Source organism: Syngnathus scovelli, chromosome 10 (genome assembly GCF_024217435.2).
Source record: "Syngnathus scovelli strain Florida chromosome 10, RoL_Ssco_1.2, whole genome shotgun sequence".
Taxonomy (NCBI): domain Eukaryota; kingdom Metazoa; phylum Chordata; class Actinopteri; order Syngnathiformes; family Syngnathidae; genus Syngnathus; species Syngnathus scovelli.
In genome coordinates, this window is record NC_090856.1 from 3,663,084 (window position 1) to 3,686,777 (window position 23,694).

General features: G+C 46.6%; 5 protein-coding genes and 1 long non-coding RNA gene across 13 annotated transcripts; 3 read left to right on the forward strand and 3 right to left on the reverse strand.

Annotated features, from left to right (window-relative positions):
• Positions 1-65: 65 nt before the first annotated feature.
• On the reverse strand, positions 66-2,205 carry LOC125966884 (uncharacterized). Of its 4 annotated transcripts, none has more exons than XM_049717416.2 (3): positions 1,732-2,205; positions 1,277-1,539; positions 66-1,205 (listed from the first exon to the last, which is right to left on the reverse strand). In XM_049717416.2, the coding sequence occupies exons 1-3, from the start codon at positions 1,913-1,915 to the stop codon at positions 303-305; spliced, it is 1,350 nt and encodes a 449-aa protein (XP_049573373.1). In that variant the 5' UTR covers positions 1,916-2,205; the 3' UTR covers positions 66-302. The 4 variants fall into 4 exon arrangements, with proteins under 4 accessions (XP_049573373.1, XP_049573363.1, XP_049573392.1 ...); XM_049717406.2 differs by having other exon boundaries at positions 1,277-1,597; XM_049717435.2 differs by having other exon boundaries at positions 1,718-2,205.
• Positions 2,206-2,401: 196 nt separating this feature from the next.
• Positions 2,402-4,428, forward strand: pigc (phosphatidylinositol glycan anchor biosynthesis, class C). The gene is made up of 3 exons (XM_049732091.1): positions 2,402-2,483; positions 2,773-3,004; positions 3,178-4,428. Exons 2-3 carry the CDS (start codon positions 2,777-2,779, stop codon positions 3,832-3,834), a joined length of 885 nt encoding a protein of 294 aa, XP_049588048.1. The 5' UTR covers positions 2,402-2,483; positions 2,773-2,776; the 3' UTR covers positions 3,835-4,428.
• Positions 4,429-4,534: 106 nt separating this feature from the next.
• Positions 4,535-18,100, reverse strand: dnm3a (dynamin 3a). Of its 5 annotated transcripts, XM_049732083.1 has the most exons (23): positions 17,949-18,100; positions 17,239-17,487; positions 16,254-16,327; positions 15,882-16,031; positions 15,615-15,818; positions 15,442-15,540; positions 14,952-15,112; positions 14,730-14,872; positions 14,500-14,635; positions 14,329-14,396; positions 14,118-14,256; positions 13,966-14,052; positions 13,803-13,873; positions 13,662-13,722; positions 13,492-13,518; positions 12,867-12,971; positions 9,578-9,687; positions 7,292-7,403; positions 6,604-6,765; positions 5,836-6,053; positions 5,656-5,769; positions 5,022-5,084; positions 4,535-4,834 (listed from the first exon to the last, which is right to left on the reverse strand). In XM_049732083.1, the coding sequence occupies exons 2-22, from the start codon at positions 17,373-17,375 to the stop codon at positions 5,030-5,032; spliced, it is 2,433 nt and encodes an 810-aa protein (XP_049588040.1). In that variant the 5' UTR covers positions 17,376-17,487; positions 17,949-18,100; the 3' UTR covers positions 4,535-4,834; positions 5,022-5,029. The 5 variants fall into 5 exon arrangements, with proteins under 5 accessions (XP_049588040.1, XP_049588043.1, XP_049588044.1 ...); XM_049732086.1 differs by lacking the exon at positions 13,492-13,518; XM_049732087.1 differs by lacking the exon at positions 5,656-5,769.
• Positions 9,598-12,820, forward strand: LOC125976147 (uncharacterized). Its single transcript, XR_007484186.1, has 2 exons — positions 9,598-9,740; positions 9,833-12,820. It is a non-coding gene; the product is annotated as an uncharacterized lncRNA (long non-coding RNA).
• Positions 18,101-18,392: 292 nt separating the features above from the next.
• On the reverse strand, positions 18,393-21,797 carry mettl13 (methyltransferase 13, eEF1A lysine and N-terminal methyltransferase). The gene is made up of 9 exons (XM_049732089.2): positions 21,446-21,797; positions 20,944-21,216; positions 20,400-20,874; positions 20,012-20,211; positions 19,757-19,946; positions 19,520-19,669; positions 19,231-19,443; positions 19,036-19,167; positions 18,393-18,904 (listed from the first exon to the last, which is right to left on the reverse strand). The coding sequence occupies exons 1-9, from the start codon at positions 21,596-21,598 to the stop codon at positions 18,633-18,635; spliced, it is 2,058 nt and encodes a 685-aa protein (XP_049588046.1). The 5' UTR covers positions 21,599-21,797; the 3' UTR covers positions 18,393-18,632.
• A 121-nt stretch (positions 21,798-21,918) lies between these two features.
• Positions 21,919-23,507, forward strand: itpa (inosine triphosphatase (nucleoside triphosphate pyrophosphatase)). Its single transcript, XM_049732092.1, has 8 exons — positions 21,919-22,106; positions 22,262-22,319; positions 22,393-22,457; positions 22,575-22,648; positions 22,711-22,742; positions 22,807-22,919; positions 22,989-23,065; positions 23,324-23,507. Exons 1-8 carry the CDS (start codon positions 22,044-22,046, stop codon positions 23,430-23,432), a joined length of 591 nt encoding a protein of 196 aa, XP_049588049.1. The 5' UTR covers positions 21,919-22,043; the 3' UTR covers positions 23,433-23,507.
• Positions 23,508-23,694: the final 187 nt, after the last annotated feature.

The window sequence follows — 23,694 nt, forward strand, 5'->3', positions numbered from 1 at the left end:
TTTGGACGAAAGGAAAAAAATGGTATTGTGTGGTCCTTCGTACGAAGGAGAAAAGAAAGTTAAAACAATGTTTGTTTTTTTATTCTGACACTTCCGCTGACCCTTCCCTAGTAACTTCAATCCTGGGACACACCACAACCCCAGTGTGTGTGTGTGTTCAGTTCCTCCAGGTCTATCATGTGACCACTCAGGCCTTTGTACATTTAACTGAACGTACAATGAAAAACAAAAAAGTGGACACACTGCAGTCATTTAAGACTCAAGAGTGGGCATCGTCCGTCCATCCATCCGTCCCTGAATTTCTAGGACTGGTGGAAGCTGAGAAAGGGGGGGGGCGGGTGGACGTTAGGGGTCAAAGGACAATGCCCAGTCCTGTCCAGACTGTCAATCCATCGCTGCCACTCTGTGTCATAGAAAGGCGATGCCTGAAATTCCACCCAGGTCATCTCCTTGTCCATGCCCTTGTCCTTGTACAGATTGTAAACTTTGCTCGGGCAGTAAATATATTTGCCTGCATGACCCGGGAAGGTCGTGTGAACGTGAGGGCTTTTGGGTCCTTCTTTCAGCGGTTGACGTGGGGTGACGGACAGCGGCGGCTTCATTGGAACGCTGTCCGGCTCCATCTTCACCAGTGGAACGCTCTCTGGCTTGACGTCCACCAGTGGAACGCTGGTCGGCTCCATCTCCACTGGTTTCCTTGCATGGTCCGACCTGAAGACTTGGCCGAAGGTGCCCTGGAGCAGTTTGTTGATGGCTTGCTCTTGTCGCACGTACTCTTCAATGAAGCAGTCCTTCAGGTCGCGATCAGTCACAGACACGCCACACCAACCTTCGGGCTCCTCGTATGAGCCAAACGACTGCAGAGTGTTGTCTCCCCTCGGCACATTCTCCACGGCGTGGAGATAAGCCAGATGAGCACGCTCGTACCTCAGGTGCAGTATCTCGTTGAGTTGGCCCGCCATGTCTGATGGCGACTTGCTGGTGCAATGCAGCTCATCTACGACCGTCTTGCATATAGCTTGTTTGGAGGTCACCAAAGCCGGCAAGATGTTCGTGACACGCTCGGGCAGTTTCTCCAGCCACCGTGGATTGTCTGCAAACCAGCATTTGCGGCAGATCTCACAGCGGAGTTGGGAAGACAGGATGTAATACTGTCCTCCCGTGCCGACGATTGCTCGGGGTCGCCCCTCACCAGCGGACACGATCTGCTTAAACAAAGACCATGTCAAGAGAACTATTTGCGCCCAACATGTTATCAGCATCAAAGTGTAAGCACCTGAGTCTGAGGACAGCCGTGCAGACAAGGCAACCGGTACGTGCTCCTCAACCTGACCATAATCTCATCCTCGGGTTTCCAAATGAAGAAAGGATGGAGCTGGAAGATATTTGGAGACGGCAGCTCGGCCTCGGGGTGGACGAGCTCCGGCTGAGGGGGGAAACGCCACAGAGAGATGGCATTGCCCGCTCTGTGCACCGGGCGACATCCCGGCCACAGCCCCAGATCCTGCAGCTCCGTCATCATCCACATCTTCTGATGTTCTGAACACATCCACCTCACATTATCATCATCATCCATCGCCGTTTTTTCAGATATAATCTATATAGAAAGAAAATTAGGGGTGCACCATTATGTCCATATGATAATCATAAATATTTAATCAATCATTAATCACAATTATGTTAGGTAAAATTATTTTAAAGTGCACGAAAGGCTTACTTGTGTTTAGCTACCTTGTAAAAAGGTCTTAGCATCTCCGCTTTTGGTGTGGGTGGAGATCCAGGCGGGAAGGGTACTGAAGTTGCAGCAGACTGAGTCAATCTGGAACTCGATGCTGCAGCTCCTGATGTGGGCCCAAAGTGTTTTTTCTGTCGGCGTTCCATAATCGCCTTGTGATTTCCCGATTTGCGATGCCATTCCAATGCTTTGGTTCCCGCTGATCCAACTCTCAGGATTTTATTGCATAAAGCGCAGTGTGCTATATATGCATTTCCCTCCACCGGCTCCAACCATGCTTTGAACCGTTCGTCCTGCAACCACCAATATTTAAACCTGTAGTTACCCATGTATGCGGAAATTATAATTTGATTTTGTTCTAAATTCTCTGCGCTGTTATGCTAAGATTTAACGTAAACAAACGACACTGCACGAGAACGTCTAGTGGTGTTCGGGAAATATTGACTGGGTAGCACAGGTAGCCTTTATTTGGTTCCGCTTCGTAGTTGCATTAAATTGTCCTTAAATAAATCCAAACATTTCAAAGCTAGACTGAAGTTTATACAAGTTTATGATAATTATTAGATTTAAGATTTTACACTGCGTACGACTAGCGAAAAAAAAAAGTTTGTTTCTGTTTCTGTTGAGCGACGATAAGCGTTTCCCCATACCAACAGTAGGGGTCGCTACTGACTGCGTTTACGCATTTTCACTTCCGGGACGCTCAATCAGCTGTAACATTCGCTGCCAGGAGCAACATTCTCCTCGGGTAAGCTTCGAAATCTACCGGTTTTTTCACATTACCAACTTATCGCCAGCTTTAATCATAATAACATAATAAAGATAAATACGTTTTTAACTGAGACATCAAAATGATGATGATGCAGGCGCATTGACAATAATAAGAGGTGGATTTGCTAACCAAAACTATCTGTACCATTCAAAGAGAACTTTCCCAAAGCCTGATCATAACAAACATTTTATCCCAAGGCCAAGACCATAAAAAGATTGATCAGAACAGCTTCCACTCTAAAGCTAAATCTGTGCTCGTTATTCAGAGCGATGGGGCCAGACGACGGCCCGGGGGCGGCCGTCGCTTGGAGGAAGGTCCTGTGGGAGCGCCAGCCGTACCCAGACAACTACGTGGACCGACGCTTCCTGGAAGAGCTCCGAAGGAATGAGGGAATCCGTCAGTATCGTTACTGGGCAGTGGTGCGAGAGGCATGCTTGGTGGGGCAGCAGCTCTCCTGCGTGGCTATTTTCATCACCCTCTGGCTCTACATGGAGCAGGTATCTGATGGATAGTTTTCATTAATAGTAATATTTAATCGTTATTATTAGGTTGCCTGGAATGAAATGTTCTGTCAGTGACCGGACAGTCACCTTTTTTAGGGTGACCGGCCTAAAAAACATCTGGTCAGGATTCTATCCTCCATCCATAATGTCTTCTGCTATCTTTATAGGGCCTCCTGTCCCCAGAGACCCTCCTGCTTATCAGCCTGGCTACCTCCTTGCTGGGCTACGGACTGTACCAAGCCCTCGCATCTCAGGCGGAACCGGTTGTCCAACCTCGGACTCATTTGGATGACTTACAGAGCGCCACAATTTTCCTTTCCTTCATCTTTGGCTTCTCGCCCGTGCTAAAAACGCTCACAGAGTCCGTCAGCACGGACACAGTCTACGCCATGTCGGCCGTCATGCTGCTGGCTCACCTGGTGTCCTTCCCTTACACCCATCCCTCACCTCCAGGCAGCCTGTCCCTCAACGCAGCCTTGTTTGCATCTGTGTGTCTGGCCTCCCGCCTCCCGGGCGCCCTGCATACCTTCACCATGCTCAGCTGCGCCCTCTTGGTCTTCGCCCTTTGGCCCTGCCTCCTGAGGCGGGTGAAGAACGGGGCCCCGCGTCACTTTGCCGCCGTGTGCGCCGGGGTGTGCGCAGTGGGCGTAGGGGGGCTGGCGTCACGCTGGCCCGGCGGGGCGGTCATCCTGGCGCTGGCCGTGGCCAGCGTGATTCTCCTCTGCCCCTGGCTGCTGATCCGCTTGCAGAGGCACAAGGACAACATCCAAGGGCCGTGGGATGAGGCGGAGATCCGCGAGGACCTCAGCCGCTTCCTCCAATAAAGGAGGCCTGGTTGAAACAGACATGAGCTGGACATAATGGTTTTTTTTAACTCTTAACAAAGCTTTTGTTTTTATAGATAAAGCTGCTTTTTTAATATCTCAAGTATTGACCTCAATAGTTGAGGTTACTGTGAATTGTGGATACTATGCACTCATTTGATACGGTCAATCTGGAAAATATACACAATGCAAATTACAACCCAAATCCAATCTTCATCCTAATCTGCTGGGTCAAAAGATTTAACCCAATTTTGAGTTAAAGTAACTCGATCTGCTCAAAATCTTCTATACAGCCCCTTCCTGCATAGTTGAAGCTTCTTTTCCGAGTATGGCCACAAGAAGGCGCACTCACTCACCGCAGTACTGTATTTACAATTTTTTTTCATTGAATTATTTTGTATTTATGGCCAAAAGTGTTTTCACACAAATATTTACAATAATTATGATTTTACTACTGACAAATTTACAGATTAGTTGACCTACAGGTAGAAATTGCTGCTGTCGCCATTGAAGCAACCTGTATTATTATGAAACCTTGTTATTAAAAAAATATATATTTGTGCAAATAAAAGTTTCTAATTTTACAAGAATAAAGTTATATGCTTAAATTTTTTTTGTGCTATTATGTTTGAGATAAAAAGTTAGCCATCTACCTACCAGAAGTGGCGTTAACCTAGTTGAAACGGAAGACAAATACTAATAAAAAATAAAACAGCTCTTTATTTTTTAAAAAGTGTTATAAAATAGTGTTGTGTTTTTTTTTTTTTTTTCATATCTCTCCCGTTCATAGAATAGCTGTTATTTATATTTACATAAAATTGAGGCGCTTGAGGAATGGTCAGCAGCCAACGTTCGTGTATGTACAAAAAAGGCTCAAGACTTGCGCAAATGCAACAGCGCTCGGGTCCGATCGCACATCGCGTAGTTGGATGGGGGGAGTCGGGGTGGTGGATTGGTGGGGGGGTCTCATTTGGAGGTTGGGGCTGCTGGAGCAGGCCTCCTACGGGGTAACAGATGAGACCAGTGTAAGGTGCATCCAGTAAAATTCAACAACAGCAGTGAGTTATAAATAACGGCAAAATAAATGGCAACAAGTGGAAGAGAGATTAGTTAGCATGCATCAAAACACAGCTTGCTAGATTGTGTAAATCCGTAGATAATTGTATGTGCAAGTAAAATCTATCTACCTGTCCATCTACTTCTCTTCTTTTACTACATTTGCCAATCCATCTATCCAGCCATCTACCGACCTACAACAACACAACATACAAAAGATGTAATTTGAGATTCCCTGTTTAGTCGTATTTGTCTGCTTCTCTAAATCGCTACATCTACTCTTTCCAGAGTATTTTTTACATCATTATCTAGTTGTGTAGGGTGTGAATACTTTTGCCACCTCTAGCAATATGTGGAAAGATGAAACAGGTCAAGGAAGGTAAGAGAGATGGACCACGAATGGGAAAGAACCTAAGGAACCTTGGAGAGCGTAGAGGAAATGAGGCAGGGAGAAAAAAAGGAAACACGAGCCAAGTAGCTGGGGTGGAACCAGAGTGAAGAAATGTACGAGACAAAGACGTCGGCGGGAGGGAGGGAGGGAGGAAAAATAACGGCTGTTGCATGAGGGAAATCTGGGACTGCAATAAAACATGCGAGCAGAAAGAAAAAGGGGGGGGGGGGGCTTGATGGGCCTGTTTTATCTGGCCGTGGTAGAAAGCATGCAGAGAGGGGTCCGCTCTGCCCGCCAATATGAGAAACACATTGCGCAGCCCAGCTCAAATTACAACGCCGTGCAGCCACGAGCCTCAACCGTGCAGCTTCTACCTGGGCACACAAGCCTGGCCGGGAAGCCGCTGGTTGGCGTGGACGGGCACGGGCGGGGCGCGCCCGCGGTTTCGAGACTTGCCGCCGGTCGTCGACTTTTTAGGGGGCGTGGAGCTGCGTTAGGCGGAGAAGTCGTGATGCCCACAGCTCTGGACGCCATGCGCGAGCAAAGGTGACTACCTGAAATGCCGCGTGCCGAAGCGCGAGAGGTCCGAAGGGGCGACGTAGCCGGAGGTGGAGATCTCGCCGATGATGTTGAGCGCGGCCTGCAGGGCGGCGTGCTTGCTGAGCACTTGCTCCCGATGCTGCCGCTGATCTGGTGACTCATCCATCAGCGCCAAGCAGTCTCCCAAAGCATAGAGCTGGGCCAGCAGCTCTGAGCTAATGAACTCTTTCACCTTGCCAGAGGGATTATAAACAGATGCGACAAGTCAAAAAAAACCGTTACATGCTGTCAGATGCTGCTTTATGGCGTTTCTTACAAGGAGGGGGTTACGTGGGATACAAGTTTTCTTTTTTAAGCCACTGGAAAAAAAAAAATCAGTGGAGTGGAACCTCGAAAACAATCCATTCCAGTACACTGGTCAACCTCAGAATTGTGCAGAGTTTCAAAGAATTTGTCCCGGAGGAAAAATAAATTTGTTCCACTATCGCCATCGTAAACCTTTAATAACAATACAGTTTGCGAGGATGACACCCACCAAATAAAAGAATTAGAATTGACGTCACACGCTACCAAGCACCTTTTTTCTATTCGACAAAACTATGGCATTCAGTTTAACATTGATGATTGGCACTTAAATTCCACCAGATGGCGCCAAACCAATATTTTTGAGGCATTATGAGTAATTTCATAGAAAAAATTAGCTCCACGGTTATTTCTAAGACGCAGCCAATTAAAGGTGTCATCTAAACATCTCGTGAGAAAATAAAGAGTGTTCAACATACGCTGTTGATCATCAGGTGCATGATGACTTTGGGCATCATGTCCTTGACGGTCTTATGAATGATGCTCATGTAGGACTCCACCAAGTTGCGGATGGTCTCCACCTGCCGCTCCAGCTGGGGGTCCGTGAAGTTCTCCGACAACCCGTTGCCCTGCGTGTCCACCTGGGCGACACGCACAAAACCATCAGAGAGCGTTTTCGTTTTTTTCCCACAAGCATGCGGGAAAAAAAATTGCTTGTGCACGATAAGGTCAAGAGACTTTAGTTGGGAGACGAAAATGGAGGAGAGTGGGCAGGAGGGGGAAAAAAGTGAGGAGGGGGGGTAAAAGAGACGGGGATCTGCTGATTAGAACCAGACTGGAACACACACGCATTGGAGTGACATCACTGGCCAGGAATGTTGCGCTGAAGAGCAAGATGGGGGGGGGGGGGGGGTGCTTCGCACATGAGAAGAGGGGGTGAAAAAGGGTTACTGCAGGGGTGGGAAAAGGATGGCTAGCGGGACACATGTGGCCCACTCTGTGATTCGACCCAACACAGATTTACATGCATGAGATATTGAAAAAGTTAAAATTCTAAGTTCAAAAAAAAAAAAATCTGATCCACATTTGACTAAAACTTGGTGAGAGCAGGTAGGAGCCACTTTCTGCCTCACCACGGGGTTCTACAAAAAAGGTCAGGGTACACACCGTGACCTCCTCTGGGTAGACGCCAGCCCGGAGCAAAGAGGACTTCCAGATGTCCAGCTCCTCCTGAGAGTTGCAGACCAGCTCCAGAAACTTGTAGTCCTTGTACACGTTCCTTCAAGTAAATCATAAACTCAGGAAAATATCAAATACACAAGGCTGCAAAAGTTCAAAACTCAGCGGAAAACAGATGCCCTTAAAAGTCAAGGCAGCAAATCAAATCTTGCGAAACTTTGGAAGAGCCTGAAAATGATTCGCATCACTGATATGTACTGTTGTAATTTTATGAATCAATTCAATATTTATAAAATTGATTAATTTCAGTTTTCTACTCACATACACATTGGAACATATTGTACAGAATGACATGTGTAGTGAGTCCAAATACTTTTGTCCATATGGTGTCCATAAAATACCCCCAAAGACCAGACTGGGATATTCCAAGAAGTCTTTTTTTTTTTTTTTACAAAGCAGATGTAACCATATTTATGGGCCGCTATTCACAAAGCACTGGAAAAAATGCTTACGAAACTTTTTTTTCCCCTCATCCTCTATCCCGCAGATATTTATGTCATTAAAATATAATTAGTCAAGTATGAAATTATAATTTACAATCCATGAAAAGTGCCAGGACTCCGTGAAGTTTGGCCCGGGTCCACCGTGACCGCAGCGCTTTCTTACGAGCGATTCTTCTTTTTTTTTGGGGGGGGGGGGACGATTTCAGCAATTGTCGTGGATTTTGAACAATCAACGTCGCGGGAAGCCAAAGTCACATGTCTCTGCGGTTACCGACACAAGCTCCCGCTATAACTCAATTCATCTCCTGCTATCCTTTCCTCTTTTGTTTGCATTTTCTGTCCTTGCTTCCACGTCATCTATGTACTTTGGCTGCGCAAAAAAAAAAAAAGCCAGCAATCTGCGTCCCATCTGTAAGACATTTTTCTTTAATCACTCGGTTGTTTCTTCCCTCCTCTCGCTGTTCCCGCCTCACACTCACAACCTCAAATATGTGAAATCTGTGAGTTGTGTGCGTGTGACAACTGCAATGCTGGGAGAAAAGAGAGAGCAATGAGGGGAGATTAACAAACAGGCCGGAGCTCCACTGGGTGAGGCTAATAAGTCAGGGTGTGGTGGCGAGCAGTCAAGGCAGCGGGCCAACAATGACAGTACCAGAACGCTATTACTCCACAACAGGGCCCAAGAACTTTCTGCAAGCCGGGCCGGGCCAGATGCAGCCCACCAGAGCATCCGATGTATTCGTCATGCGATTCGAAACACAAATGAAGCGATGGAGGGGCCCTCGTAGTCGCACAACCTTTTTTTTTTTTTATGTGACATGCTCCACACGCTTAAGATGGTGGAAGTAACAAAGCTTTGTAATTTAGCGCCTGCGTCTGTTTGTTTCGGCACATCTGGACTTTGCCCAAAATGGCCGCTTCAAACCAAAATGGTGGACTTCCTGCATGAGTCCTTACTGGACATACGCAGCAAAATTTCCACTGTCAATCACCGCTTGCAACTTTCATTGAACGTCAATTTGGCATGAAGTTAAAGTCATCTGATGCGGGGGGGGGGGGGGGGGGGGGGGGGGGGGAATCTGAATACAAAAGTGTTCCCCATCTTCTCCGAAGGAACCGCGTCTGCTTTCGCTTTCAAGACATTTTTCAAATGAGCAAAAATACAAAAAAAAAAAAGAGTAGAAGAACAGGAAAAGGAGGAGGGGGGAGATGTTGGTGTTGGTCAGGGGGGTTCGGAGGCAGAGGACCGATTTTGACACATTCCTGGCCGATGGCGCTGATACGATTTCGTCCTCCCCTCAACCCCTTCTCCCGTTCTTCTCCTCTTTCTCTGCGGTGAGTCGAGCAATTCTTTCCAAACGTCTCTGATCCGAGCCTCTCTGGCTTTGATTAGTTGCTTAATGAGCCTGCCGTCGGTATGCTGCGCTCCACACGCTTGCGCATGAACGCAGGTCGTGTGTGTGTATGCGAATCCAAACACGGCACATATGCGCCGGTCCAATCATCTCCTATTACACTCGTTCTCCGCCTAAGTCCTCTTATGTTCTCTCCATCTGTTTCACACACTTTAAGGCAACGTATCCGTGCGCCCCGCAGTTTGTGCGGCGTTTACGTGGAGACAATAAAACCGCGCCCGTCGCCGGTACCAACCCTAAGGCGAGGTCACGGGAAGGGCAAAGCATCTTCCCGGAAAAGGCCGTGGTGAACTCCAGCGAGCAGGTGACGAGAACATAAGCTCGTCAAATTTACTCACACACACACACACACGGACCTTGACTCAGAATGGAAGAGGGCGAAGGAGAATTTGCTGGACATGAAGCCCCTCTCGACATCTCGGACCTTGAGGTTGTCCAGAGGGAGCATGTACCTCTTCTCCGTCTCCTGGAAGAAAGGAGGAAAAGGAAAATACAAGAGTTAGATAAAATTTGACAGCGGTATGTGAAGTAAAATACGACACAGGTGTTTTTTTCTTTTTTGTACTCGTGGGCCGAGCGCAGTCACATGTCTGGTGCTAAACTTTTTTCAGGCTGCGTCTGAAAGAGAACGCGTCCAACCCGTATGGAGGAACTTGTGTGCGAGATGATGATACCGAGCCAGTGAAATTTCCACAGTCTTGTCGTGAAAGCAATCGCGGCAATATTCCGCCTTGACGGCTTCCACCTACAAGACCTGATCGGCCTTTATTGCAACATCTATTGTGTGGAAAAAGGCGAAAACCAGAGGAGCGTTCTGAGAAGCAGACAGTGTGGAAGGCAAGGAACACGAGAGCCCAAGCTGGCAGGGAACGAGAACTGGAGAAAAAGAAAAAAAGAAGAGAAGACGTCGGTTCCACATGTGAAAGCCATTACTCAGATTCGGGTCCAGTGCGCAACATTTCTCCAAGAGTGAAGCCCACCCCCCCCACTTTTAAGAGGGGGGGGCTTCCAAAAGGCCGCTGTGGTAGAAGGTACAGCTGTTGATGAGCTCGTCTCGGATGGGAGTTGGAGGACGTGTGACTAACACGCAGAGCAGAAAAATTCTTTGAATTGCGCTACGTTTAATGTGTTCATTGGCCATGCAGGTGTGTGTGCATCTGCATCCCCCCCCCCCCTTTTTTTTTAGATGCACTGGTAGAACATTTCGGACTTCCCTCTCCCTCCCAGTGCTCCCCTGAACCCTACGACTCTCTTCCTCCGTCGACTCTTTCCTTTTTTTTCCTCCCAAAAGGGGCCCACTTCCTGTAACAGAGGCCGAGGGAGAGAGAAAAAAAAAAATGACAGAAAGCGATTGGCGCCGGGACAGCAACATCTGGGATCGTTTTAGACGGGAGGGGGGAGGAGACTGGATGGAGTATAGGGTGCTCCAGAGGCAGAAAGTAGAGATGAGGAAGGGGAAGGATAGAGAGAGGTTAATTTCTCGGGAGGAGATGCGGAAAAGGGTTTGAGGAGCACTGGAAAAGCGAGGAGAGAGCGCCGACGATCCCAAAGTTGATCCCCCCGTCAAGCCATATATGGCCGCCGGGGCTTCCTCCCTAACTCTCTTCTCCTCTTCTATTTCCTTATGCCTTCCCGAGCTTAACAGGCAGGACTCCCAATGAGTCAAAGTGCCACGTTGAGAACTGGATACTATCCCGGGACGCCGGCGGCGACTCTAAAGTCCCAGAAACGAGGAGGAACAACCCGAGGAGCGAATGACGGACAGAGAAACGATCGTTGCCGAGACGGGATACGATGGACGGAAAGTTTTTGCCGGGAAGAGGCCAACGGAGACGACGCAAGTGAAGGCTCCTGCTCCGTCATCCCAGTGTTCAGACTACCTGTTCAGGATTTTGGTGGTGTACAGTAGTCTGCACATTGGTTAGACTGTGCATGGAAACGCTTCAAGGAGGATTTTTTTTTTTTTAGACACATTATATATTAATATTCTTTTTATTATTATACTATTTAGTATTTTGTTGTCACAATAGTCTCGTGTTGGGTGTCGCGGGTGGCTCGTGCATGGCCGACTCTTAAATCTGGCGGCGCGTGGTGTCAGGGCTGCTGTGTCTGGAGAGGTGCGTAATGGATGCGAGACATGGAACAGGCCTCACGCACGTCGGGTGGCGTGTAGATTAAGTGTATGCATTAGTTAGCCGTCTGTTTATCCTCAGGAGGCCGACGCAGGGGTGAAGGAATGTATATCGTCTCGGTGCTGATAAGAACGGCAGTGCGCATTTGTAATCCAGGAAAAAAGGCGTGGAACGAGCGGGCGTGTTACAAATCAAGGGATGGAGAGGTGCAAAAGTGGGTGTTTGTGAGTAAGAGGGAGGGAGGGGGGTCCGATGGAGAAACAGCCATGTGGGATTTCTCTGGGCAAGAAGATCTTGGAAGCTGGTGTTTGGACAAAGCTTCACATTTTCCAGCCAGGAATGTGCATAGTCCCAGGGAGACTGCCAACCACAGAGAGAGAGAGAAAGAAAGAGGGGGAGAGAGAGAGAGAGAAAGGGGGGAATAAAGAGGGGGAGGTAAAGAAGAAAAAAAAAAGCGGCAAGATTCGAGGAAAAATGTCTGTGGACGTAGTGTGGGCGGGAATGTGAGAGTAGGAACTGCGAGAGAGGAAGCTGACGCTTGGCTCCCATGCGTGCACGCACACACACACATGTCCTGTCATAGATCTGATTTGCGCAATAGTGTGGATGACTCAAAAAAAAAAAAACACTCAAGTGTCTCACACGTACTTAAAAATTAGCGAAAAGCCTTCCAAGGGATGCTATCACGGCAAATAAGTATGAAAGTAGTTTAGAGTGTGTAAGCCTGGGGCTGCTGCGTCTGGGAACGCGTCGTTCTGTGTTTATCTCAAAAGTGACCATGTGTGGTTCTAAATGAATGTATATTTTTCTGCGCCAGTGTGTTTATATCAGGCTCTGCGTGTGTACTGTATACTGTATATACAAGTCTGTCCTCTGTGTGTATGCGAGTGTGTCCATGTGTGTGTTTGCTGGTCTTTGTTTGGATTGGGGCAACTCCAGCTGTGTCAAAGTGAGCCGTTCCAAATGCTTGAAATCCCAGAGGAGGAAGACGAGGGGGAGCGAGGGGAAGAGTGAATGGAAGGCGAGACTAATAGATTTGGGGGGGGCTCAGTGACACATCCAGGTGGTAAAAGTAAACTTTGGGTCAAGGATGGTGTTTTTGCGAAATAGCCGTGATATGAAGATCATTTGTGACTTACGTATTTTGTATTTCTACCATCTACTGCTGCTGTCATTTTTTTTTTTTTGCTTGATTGATGCTCCGCCCCTCCCGCCCAGCATTCATGAGCTCTGACCTCACTTCCTGCCCATCTCCCCATGACGTCAGATGACCAGACTGTTGTGGTGTGTCTGCCTGTCTACACTTGCTGTGCAGACCTTCTGCTCCTGTACAGCAGGCACAGACAGGCAGACAGATGGCAGCCCCACTGACACCAGGAGCGCCCAAAAACCACGCCGCCTCTGTTATCTCTGTTCCACGTGTGTTTCGAGCTGATTCCTTCTAATAAAGCCACGGTGACCCTCAAATGTGCTGCTTTGTTTGTTTTCTAAAAAAAAAAAACAAAGGACTCACCTCGCTGTCCTTGAACCAGGACAAGCTCTCGGTGGAGAGAATGAACCAGAACTCCTTGGCGATGATGCTGACGTTGTTGATGGTGAGCCATCCTTTTCTTATGACCTGCACAGGGGACCCAAACAAAGCATTTAAATTACGAAAGCTTGTGAACAGGTCTACAGATTAAATCAAGGGTCCTCAAATACAAGTTAAAGGTGACATAACCCGTCCCCCAAAATTTCTAACAATGTTTTATGGTTTTTGTAAAAATCCCCGATGAATCAAAAACTTAAGCAGCTTTAAATTTGTTTGTCCAAAATGTCCAAATCTCGCCCGGGTTTGTATATTGAAGACCCCTGGATTATGAGTTGGACCCAAACGGCGAACATAGAGCAAAAGTTGTGAAAATTGATGGGAGCTAAAGAGATGAGACATTTCCCAGGAGATTGCCGCAATAAACATAAGAAGCAGTGTCCACCAGGTGAGGCTGGTCGAAAAACTTGCGATGAATCAAAGTGGGGAAGAAAGGTCGACATTAGTAGCGCAGGTCAGCCAGATGACAAAAACATAAGCGACCGCACAGATTGCAACAGTCATGCCGACCCACAATCCTGTGCACACATATGTAGATCGGGTATCCTACTATTAGACTCGAAGGAGGAGCTGCACCCTGGAGATTGGGGAGACATTAGAAATGAAGATGGAATCCAACTGGTTCTTTTCAACACTGGAACTGGAACTTAAATTCTGCGCCGAATGGGGTCGAGGGGGCGGCGATTAAATTATAGTTGGCAGTCAGGCCTAAATTCTCACCTGTTGCACTCCACCGCTGGCAGCCATCTTGTTATCGCTGCGATGGCACAGAGGTTGAGCACTAATAGGAACAAAAGAGTGGATTTAAAATTTGGAGGAAAAAAAAATAAAAAAATCTTTGCCAGTCTGCGATTTACTCACTTGGTAAAGCCGATAAAGTCTTCGTGTTTGGTATTAATGTACGCGAGCTGCATGTCGATGAGCAGAGAGATCTGAGGAGAGCAAAATGTAATTAAAGCGGAGGAGAACCAGAACGATCCGGTAATGAGAAACAAATGCGCCGGTCCGAATGTGCGCGACTGACCTGATCTCGGCATGAGCTTTCTTGTTCTCGGATTTCGGCGGTGACAAGCCGCTCGGTCTCTTCCCGCAGCTTGGGAAAAGAACTGAGCTTCAGGGAGAAGAAGTGGCTTCAGTTAAGAGCTACCGACGTCAGACTCCCTCATAGATTCGTACCTTATTAAAGCATTCATAAATGGTGGAGACCAATTCTTTGCAGACCATGTCGACGAATCCGAAACAAGGAATTTTGAGTTTGGAGATCTGCTTCTTGACAATAGCCTGAAAAGCCATGTCGGGGGTGAACAGGCCCGTCCTGCAGGCGAACAAAGTCGAAATTTATACACACATCATTTTGTTGAAATCAGAAATGAAAGGATGAAACCACCTGACGCCGTGGATGTTCCTGATGGCGTAGGCGATCTCCATTCGCAGCTTCCTTTCGTCACACTTCATCTGTGAGGCAACAGAAGGAGCTTGGCAATTTAGCGTCGCCTATCTTTCAACCGGGGTCTCGTCGAGAACCTCGTCGAGTCCCACAAAACAAGTTCACACGCACTTTGTGCAGTTGATAGGGGAAGTGCTCGTGGAAGATCTGGTTGATCCTCGCGCCTCCCGACAGGTGGACGGTGTTGACTTCGTCGGCCGAGCCCTCGATCAACTTCTCAAAGTCGCCGGATAGTTGCTGCACTGACCTGGAAATAGAATATACAGATTATTATTATATATATTTTGAATTTACAATAATAATCATCTAGTGGGGGTTTACTGAACACCCTTCCGACTAACTTGATGAGGGTCTTGGTCCTGCACATGGGGTCATCTGGATTATAGAGTTTGTACGCGTCTGCTTCTTTACTGATGGACACAAGTAGGCAATGCATGTGACTGTAGAGCGCAGGCAGACTCTCCCGGATGTGGTTTGTCAATTGCTGCAAACAAACAAACAAAAAAAATAAACAGTGAGTACCAATTGGTTGAAAGCGCCGTCGTTTGATTTCTCTGTCTGACCTGGTTGAGGGTCTTCTGTAAATACGGAGTGCCCATTCTGTCGCACATGTGCCTGTAAGCTGGGTGGGACAGGAAGAACTTCTTCTCCGCTTGCAAGGCTGTCTTAATATCCCTTTTCCCGTCGATGTCCTTTTGACTGCGGTTCACTAGCCCGATATAACCTGGCAAGGGAAAAAAGACAACAAACCACTTTTCTTCTATACCGATAATCCACTGATCTGATGTCTTAAACTCAGTGCTGATATCTCCACTTTGAACTGCTATTTTTTTTTTTTCTTAAAACTCCAAATGTTCCACTTTGCGAGCATTCCACTGTAGATGTTACAACATGTGGCTGCGTGACTAAAGCTGCAGCTCTGCGCTGCAGACTGACTTCAGGGGCTTTTCTGTGGATAATGCGTTAAAGTGTTTTGGAAAGAGGTATGAAATAGCCTCACACCTGGTTTTGCTTCACGGTAAATCCTTATCACACACACACATGGTGACTCACCTCTTCTCAGTGGAAGTAATCTATTCTCTAGTATTTCCAGAGCATCTGTTCCTTTATCCATTAGGTCCAGCATGGTGAGCACACCTATCGTGCGCTGGCCTAACGTATGGGGGGGGTCAATTAGATAAACGAACACATTTCCAATTAAAATTGCATCAGGCTGAGAATCTCACCCTGTGGGTCGACATCTTTGGCCAGTTTGAGCGCATCCGAGTTAGCCAGGTCCATGTTGGCAGGAGTCACGGCCAGGATGAGGCAGTTCTCTTTGCAGATGTACTGCATGATCATGTCTCGCACCTGGTACTCGATATCTGGCGGCTGGTCGCCCACGGGGACCTTGGTGATGCCAGGTAGGTCCACCAGGGTGAGGTTGAGCACTGCACCCAATAGATGTTTAGAGTGATGATGACGGTAAAGATGAGAGCGTGAGGTGAGATTACCGTTAGGAGAAAAAATGCGGAGGTTGATGGGGAGGGGAGAGATGCCTTTGTTGTTTCCTGTCAGCCTGCGAGTTTCTGACTCGATTTCTTGGCGGATCTCATCAAAGTCTGAGAACTTCTTCCCCCTGCAGTGCAAAAATTCCCCATATTCTAGAGACAGGGAAAAACATGATAGAAATCAGATGTAAATAGTTCTGGTACATTTAATGTTTTTTATGTGGTTGTGGAGCAATTAGTGGGACGTTTGGACCATGTGCAAGGAGAAATTGCCTGGTAAACGTGGATTGATTTTTCTCTCTTACGCCATCTAGTGTCAAGCACATGCTGATGAATATCACATGCATCCGTTGAGTCATCAGAAGTCTTGCTCACCGGCATCAGCGTGATGCAGCTGCAGAACCAAAGGCCGGCGAGTGACAATTCCAGTACCGCGGGGAAGGAAGTCTCTGTCGGAGAAAATAAAATAAACATGCTGAAAAGGAGAAGGAAACTTACAGGGGTGTCAAGGCAGTCACACGTTTGTCTTGAACACCTTTTAAAAATAAAAGAGCCTCCTATTTCCCATATAAATCTTGATCGGGGATGTTTGTTTTCACCGCATCCTGCTCCTGATCACATTGCTGGCCGAGAGCCCGAAATGGGGGTGTCACAACATGCAGTCAAACAAAGGGACTGAAATATATCAATGCACAATCAGGAAGGAGAGACCTTCAGGCGTTACTTTAAAACAATTCCTAATCGGACTGTGGAGATTTCGACTGGTCTCCTCCTCATCACCGAGCTGCATTGTCTGGGGGGGAAAAAAATCTTGAGGAAATTTGCGACTGAGTCACAAGGCTTTTTTGGGGACAGAATGAAAGGAATCTTCTTATCACATTATCACACTGAAACACAAAAATGTGTGTTGGCTTTGGGACGACGGTGGACCACAATCCATTCTATGACGACTTTAAAAACAAAGTTTCCCAAAGGAACAAATGTCAAATAATTTGTTCCAGGACCAAACAGCCAGTCACAAAATCTCTATTGACAGTACAGGATTTTTTTGGGGTCATATTTCAATAATCCCAACTGTCAGTGTAAAAACAAGTTTTGCAGTGTATAACAAAACAGAAAGAAAGTAAAAGAACTTCATTTTTTAAGATGCCCAACTGACACATTATGAACGAAATTAAAAATTAAAAAATTTGTAGCACCAAAACGTCAAGAAATTTGTGTCAGACTAGGACACAAAAAGCCATTTTTATTTATTGAAAATTCATTCAAGTGCATAAGAAGTTACTAAATTTGTGTCCAGAAAAAACGTGGATGTATATTTAAGTGTTAGAACCAGTTAAATAAATAAAGTGGGACTTACCTGCCCACAAAGTTCTCCAGCACCGAGCTCTTCCCGGAGCTCTGGCCGCCCACCACGGCAATCTGCGGCAGGGAAAGGTTGTAGTTCAGGCCCGCGTTGCCCAGGGCGTCCTGGAGGCGATTGACCATCGAGATCATGCTGCACGGCGACGATGGAGGAGGTCGAGGAAGAGGCGGCGGTATTGCAGTGAAGTCGGAATTTCCGAGCCCCGGAACGCCCCCCTGAACTCCCCGTCAACTTTCACGAGGGCTGCCCCGCCGCGTATCAACAGCAAGTTGGGGGCAAAAGGTGATAAAGTGACGGTCAAAAATCACACTTTTGACAAGAAACAAAGAAACAAAGGAAGCAAAAATGGGACACGTTGCGGCACATGAGGAAGACACAATGCTATTATCGTCACATGATGCGTTCAAGAGCCTCCCAGTCTTACGTTCCATGACACTCACGCGACGACCCATCTCGCTGTTGCCCCTAGCAACGGCGCGACCAAATTATCCATTTTCTGGAGTGATTTAAATCTGACATTTTTATGAGTTTTACAAAATAGACAGAGTAATTCTTCACGTGGGCTTAATTAGGGCGTGTTTGCTAACTTGTATGTTCACGAGAGCTAGCGTCCAGATTTCGGTCAAAGCAAACGGGAATTGGACAATAGTTTTGGCTTATTTTGTTTACGCAAGGTCTCTTCACACGGTTTCGCTTCTTCTTACCTCCGTGTAGACATTTAGGAAGTGAGCTGCAGAGTTGAGTGGGTTTCCACGGTTAGCTTGGAAGAAAAGGTGGAGGAGCAGGGAGGCAAAAGAAAAACCGAACCCACCAAACTTTTTGACAGCTAACGGGCGCGAAAGGTCTGCGCATGCGCGTACAGTAGTGTAAAATATCCCCCACATCTAAACGTACATTTATATTTTGTTAATATGATACAATTACAACTCCCGTTCATTCTTCAATACAGGCAAATTAGAAAAAAAGGAATTTGTGGGGAGTCAATTTCACTTCTACTGCATATAACGCTTCCTCATTCCAAGGCTGTGAGGTGTGTGCGGGGCACAAGAGTGCACCCTGAGGGGAGTGAAATGGAATCCCCGGTTGCTAAAATTAATGGTGAAATAATGCAGACAGTAAACAAGATAAGACACATTCAGATTACTATATAAAATGCACTGTTGCTTTACTTTGCGATAGTACAAGCACAAAAAAAACACAAAAGTATTCACAGACACTTCTCTTTTCCCACGTTAGCCTTATTCCAAAATGGATTATTTTTCCCCTTATTTTTTTAACAATAAAATAAAATGTAACGGTGAATATCTTTTTACATACCATTTCAGTCCTCACCGCTCCCAAAAATTAAATATTTCTTATTTGCTTTTAACATTTTGTCCCATTCACCCTCACGCCACTTTCATATCTTTCAACAAGTCGGCAATGTCTATTTTCGGGTTGTGGGTCACACCGGAGCGCAGGGCTCTCTGCAGATCGTGACCCGCTTGGGTTAGCGAGGGCAGGACGCTTTCGCTTTTGCCTTCTCTGCGACAGAGGAGCACCTCGTTCACCTCCCCGTCGATCTTTCGTGAGAGGATCGCGGGAAACACGCCGCTTACGCGCTCCAGCACATCTTTCCTCAAGGCGGAGTCGCGGCACACTAGATTGAGTATGAAAATTCCTAAAAAGCCAAAGAAAATATTTATAGAAAATTTTATTTACTATTAAATAATTAAGCTAGTTATTATTTATCATAGCAGAAATTACTGGCTACCTACAACAAACAATTTAAAGGTCACTATTACATAATACCTTTAGGGGTCAGTAGGCTACTGACTTTGTGCAGGATGGAATTTTCCACAAAGGCAGCAGGTGGACAGCTCATACCCACCGTGCTGTCTTTATTGTCCACATCGAACATGATGGCGTCAAACAAAGTACCACCTGGAGACAAAACGAGTATGAGCAATTTTGTTGTGGGGCTACTGCATCATCTGCGTCCCCCACCTTCTTCCTCCAAAGCACGGATACGTTCAAGGCCGTCCCCGAGCGTGACGGTCAGTTGATCGTCCGGTCGAAAGTGGAACCACTCTTTGGCCACTTCTAGCACCACAGGGTCCAGTTCCACCACCTCCACTGACACGCCGGGCACAAAGTCTCGCAAAAACTGCGGCAAGCCTCCTCCTCCGAGTCCAACCACGAGCACTGACACGGGGACATCTTCGAGAGAAAAGACAATTAGGCAAGTCAAGCTAGGAAAGGAAATTGAGCACAGTGAAATTAGATGCCACCTCACCTTTGTTTTTTTCCTTGCCTATGCCCAGCATGGCAAGACCTGCCACCATGACTTCGTGGTGGGCACAGCAGAGGAAGCCGCTGTGCACTGACAGGGAAGTCGATGATGGCTGCTTGGTTTTCTTTTTGTTCTTCTTCTTATGACTCGATGCTGCAGGAACAGAAACTTATTCATTTTGAATTTGAAACTTATGAGCTTTTGAAACTCAAAGGTAACAAGCCAAATTAATCAACTGACTGCTATTAGAGGAGACGAGACGACTTTCGGACTGCACCAGAGCCGCGTTGGACAGGAACACCAATCTGCGATATAACTCGCCATCCTCCCCCCTGACGTTCTCCACGCAGTATTCGCCGCTGTGCTCGCTCACACCCTTGCTCACCTCCTCCCGCCAACCCAGGTCGCCGCCCACCGACAGAAACGGGACCTGAGTTCAAACAAAAAACATCTGGTTAACAAATCCAGACTAGTTTTCCAATTCTCAGTAGCTACCTGCTGATTATCCGGCATTCCCGGCGGGGCCAGGTCCATCACCATGGGCGAGAGTTCCGATTGGACCGCCTGCATGTCGGCATACTCTTGATTCCTATGCATGGCGACGATAACCAGGCGGCGGAAGTTGGCGCTGGCTGCCAGTTGCCGCCGGCCTTCGCTGGAGCTGTAGAGCCATGCCGTCTCACTACCTTGGGGTACTGCAAGAAACAAGGAGGTTCAAGAAAGACGGCATACAGTACAAACAAGATATTTTCATCACGGTTTGTGTTTAAGAGGTTGATGTTTAAATCTGCCTTATGCTATTTTGCCATCACTGTATGAGATTGTGTTGGTGTACCTAATGTTGCGTCCGGTGACTTACAACACACAAAAACAAAAAGCTCACCAATGAAAATGGCAAACTGGTTGAACCTTGGCACCTTAGCGGTCGGGGGAGAATCCTGCACGGTGAGAGTGTATCTGGGCAAGCCGGTCTTTGCGTGGCAAAGCGTGAGCGAGGCGCCGGCGTCGACATCCGTGCGGGTGCGTAGCCTTTTCCTCAAGACAGAATAAGCCTGGCGCTCTCGCACGGTCGCCAGCAAGTCGGCTGCCAGCGCCAGACGATTCGGGCTGCCGTCTTCGCCGAGGCAAAACTCCAGAATGGGCGTGGGCATGGGCTGGCGGAATTTGGTGCAGATCAGGATGAAAATGGGCAGAACGAAGGAGTCGCCGTCCTCTTCGGCGCTGGTTTCTTCTTGAAGGCAGTGAAGCCTCACTGCCCAGCCCAGTTGGACAAAATGCTCCACGGCCAGGCGGATCACACTTTCCTGGGCCAGTGTGATACACACGTACCTTCCGCCGACACTGAGCACACGACCCACCTGGAAAGACACACATAACGTATCCTAATGCTACGCCTGATGGTTACTTCGGGGTAATTCCAGTTGTACCTCAGTGAGCATATTCCTCGCCAGCTGTCCTCCTTCCTCTGAAGCCATTGCATCCAGGGTGCCTTTGTCCAGAGCTGCCTGGTAGCACGCATCCTGGTATGGCATCTGGGTAGCGTCCACCTGCTGGAATTTCAAGTCAGGCCTCCGCTCGGCATTGCGTTGGTTCATGTGGGACACCACGGTCTCGCTGATGTCAATGTTGGTCAGGTACTTGTAGCCCACATCGTGAAGCTGCTCGCTCAGTTCAGAGTTTCCACAGCCCACCACCAGTACCTCAAATAGAAAATGTGACAACTATTGTTAAGACTGTACCATTCAAGAACAAACGTTTACAAACTGCTTTCTCACAGTGTGGATTAGAATCAAGTTTGAAAATCAAGATTATAGGCATAGCTTACAAGTAGTTTTCGTGCTAGCTGTCATTTAAATGGCTTGTTGTTGATCAGGTTTGTTAAAATCAAATGAAGACCTAGAAAGAACTGTATACTGAGGATTTATTTACCTTGTCCTGCATTTTGATGTACTTGTGCAACACGCCACATAGTTTGTTGTAGTCTCCATACCACTCGAATGACTTCTCTCCACGTTTCTTAAAAAATCTTTCCCAGTACTCAGCAGAGCTGAATTCCTCGGCAGTTCGAGGTAATAAACTCATTTTTTATATTTTACCTTTATTTTTTTAATATTGTGCAAAAAAAAATCTGGTAATCCGATTCCTGTGCCGTCCTCATGGCAATGTTTAGCTCGGACTGCATTACAGGACGTACGGCTATCTGATTGGATAGTCTATTTCAAACGCTCTCACTGATTGGACAATCTTTGACTAGCTGCTTTCTATTGGTTGTTGCTCAGTGCTTGCCGTCGGTACTCCGTGTGAAACTAAAACCGGACCAAATTATTTTTGGTTTAATATTCTTTTGTAGTCTATAATAATAAACAAGAAAACACGATTTGGGGTGCTAATTACAATACGTATTTTTAAGATGATTATGATTGTTAAAACACAACACGTATCCTGTTCCATATTCTGTTTCAAACTGTCCACCCGGTCAATAAACCATAGAAGAAGAAAACGAAGAAGAAGCAGCTGAGGCAGCAACATGGCAGTGCCGGCTGGACGTAGCGTGGTGTTTGTCACTGGCAACGCGAAGAAACTTGAAGAAGTAAGTTTAGATTGATCTAAATAACGACATGTAGGCACCCAAAAATGCATAATTTGATTCGATTTGGAACTCCTTACATACCAGAGCCACCTGCTGGATGTTTGTGGTGGTGCAGCTAAGCCATACTAATTGATTTCCGATTATTTCATTCACAGGTAGTTCAAATTCTTGGCGACACGTTTCCATACAAACTTATCTCGAAGAAAATTGACTGTAAGTACGATTTTTTTAATGCTAAATCTGAAACAATATGATTTATTTATCATGTGCATCACTCTCCATGTAGTACCTGAATACCAAGGAGAGCCAGATGAGATTTCCATACAGAAGTGCAAGGAGGCTGCAAAACAGGTACATGGAGCATCTTAATTATTCACGTAACCCAAATTTGGATGCAAGCATCAATGCATTTTAATCAATTTTGCCAGCATTGTTGTTCTGAAAACCTATCGTGTTGTTTTTGTTCAGATTGAGGGTCCGGTTATCGTAGAGGACACCTGTCTGTGTTTCAACGCATTGGGAGGCTTGCCAGGCCCTTACATGTAATATATACATTATATTTTAACATTTAAATCATGATGTAATTTGAACTTTTGTTTTCCAGAAAGTGGTTCCTGGATAAACTCAAGCCAGAAGGTAAGCAAATAGTCATGTTAATACTGTTTGATAGCAAACCTCTCATCATGTGTTCATTTCAAAGGCTTGTACAAACTTCTCGCCGGCTTTGAGGATAAATCCGCATGGGCCCTCTGCACGTTTGCGTTTACGCCCGGAAAAGATGAGCCGGTGCAACTGTTCAGAGGAATAACACAGGTCTAGCTCATCTCTCTTCTGTCACCTTTTAATGCTTGTCTCATGTGATGTCATTTGTATTTTTTCTAGGGCCACATTGTGGAACCGAGGGGACCTAGAGACTTTGGATGGGACCCGTGTTTCCAGCCAGAAGGCTATGACAAAACGTAAGTTCCTACCACATGGGGGCGCCAGAGATCAACTGTGGTTAGTTGTATTAGTGTATTGATTGATAGCAGTGCTAATTTGGAGAGGAAAAAAATGCTTAATGATGACATGAAAGGTGTTTTTGTTTTTTTTACAAAATTAAGAAATAAATCACACTTGATTAGTGGGCAGGCGAGCCAACTGTTTGTATTAAATTTCAATTTGTTTGTTTGTTAAATAGTCAATTTTCCACAATATCATCCTTTCCTTGTTTCCAGCTACGCGGAGTTGCCTAAAACAGTCAAGAACTCCATTTCTCACCGATACCGAGCACTAGCGGCTTTGTCGGAGCATTTTTCGCCACATGCCAAGAAGACAGATGATTGAGTGGCCCGTGTTGTTGCAGTCGAGTTGATTCTACAACGGTTTGCTCCTAATAAATGTTTTCCTCTTTTTTTTTAACATGTCTTATTTTGAGGGGGAGGGGGGGTTACATCATGCAGAAACTATGCGAATATTTCAACGAGTGAATAAGAGCCGTTTCATTGTTCCTCAGTGGCTCATCAAGACGTAACCTGGCAAAGGTTAGAGTGAATCCGGTAACTATTCAAAGTGCTTTTGTTTTCCCACATTTGATGTTGCAACAGTA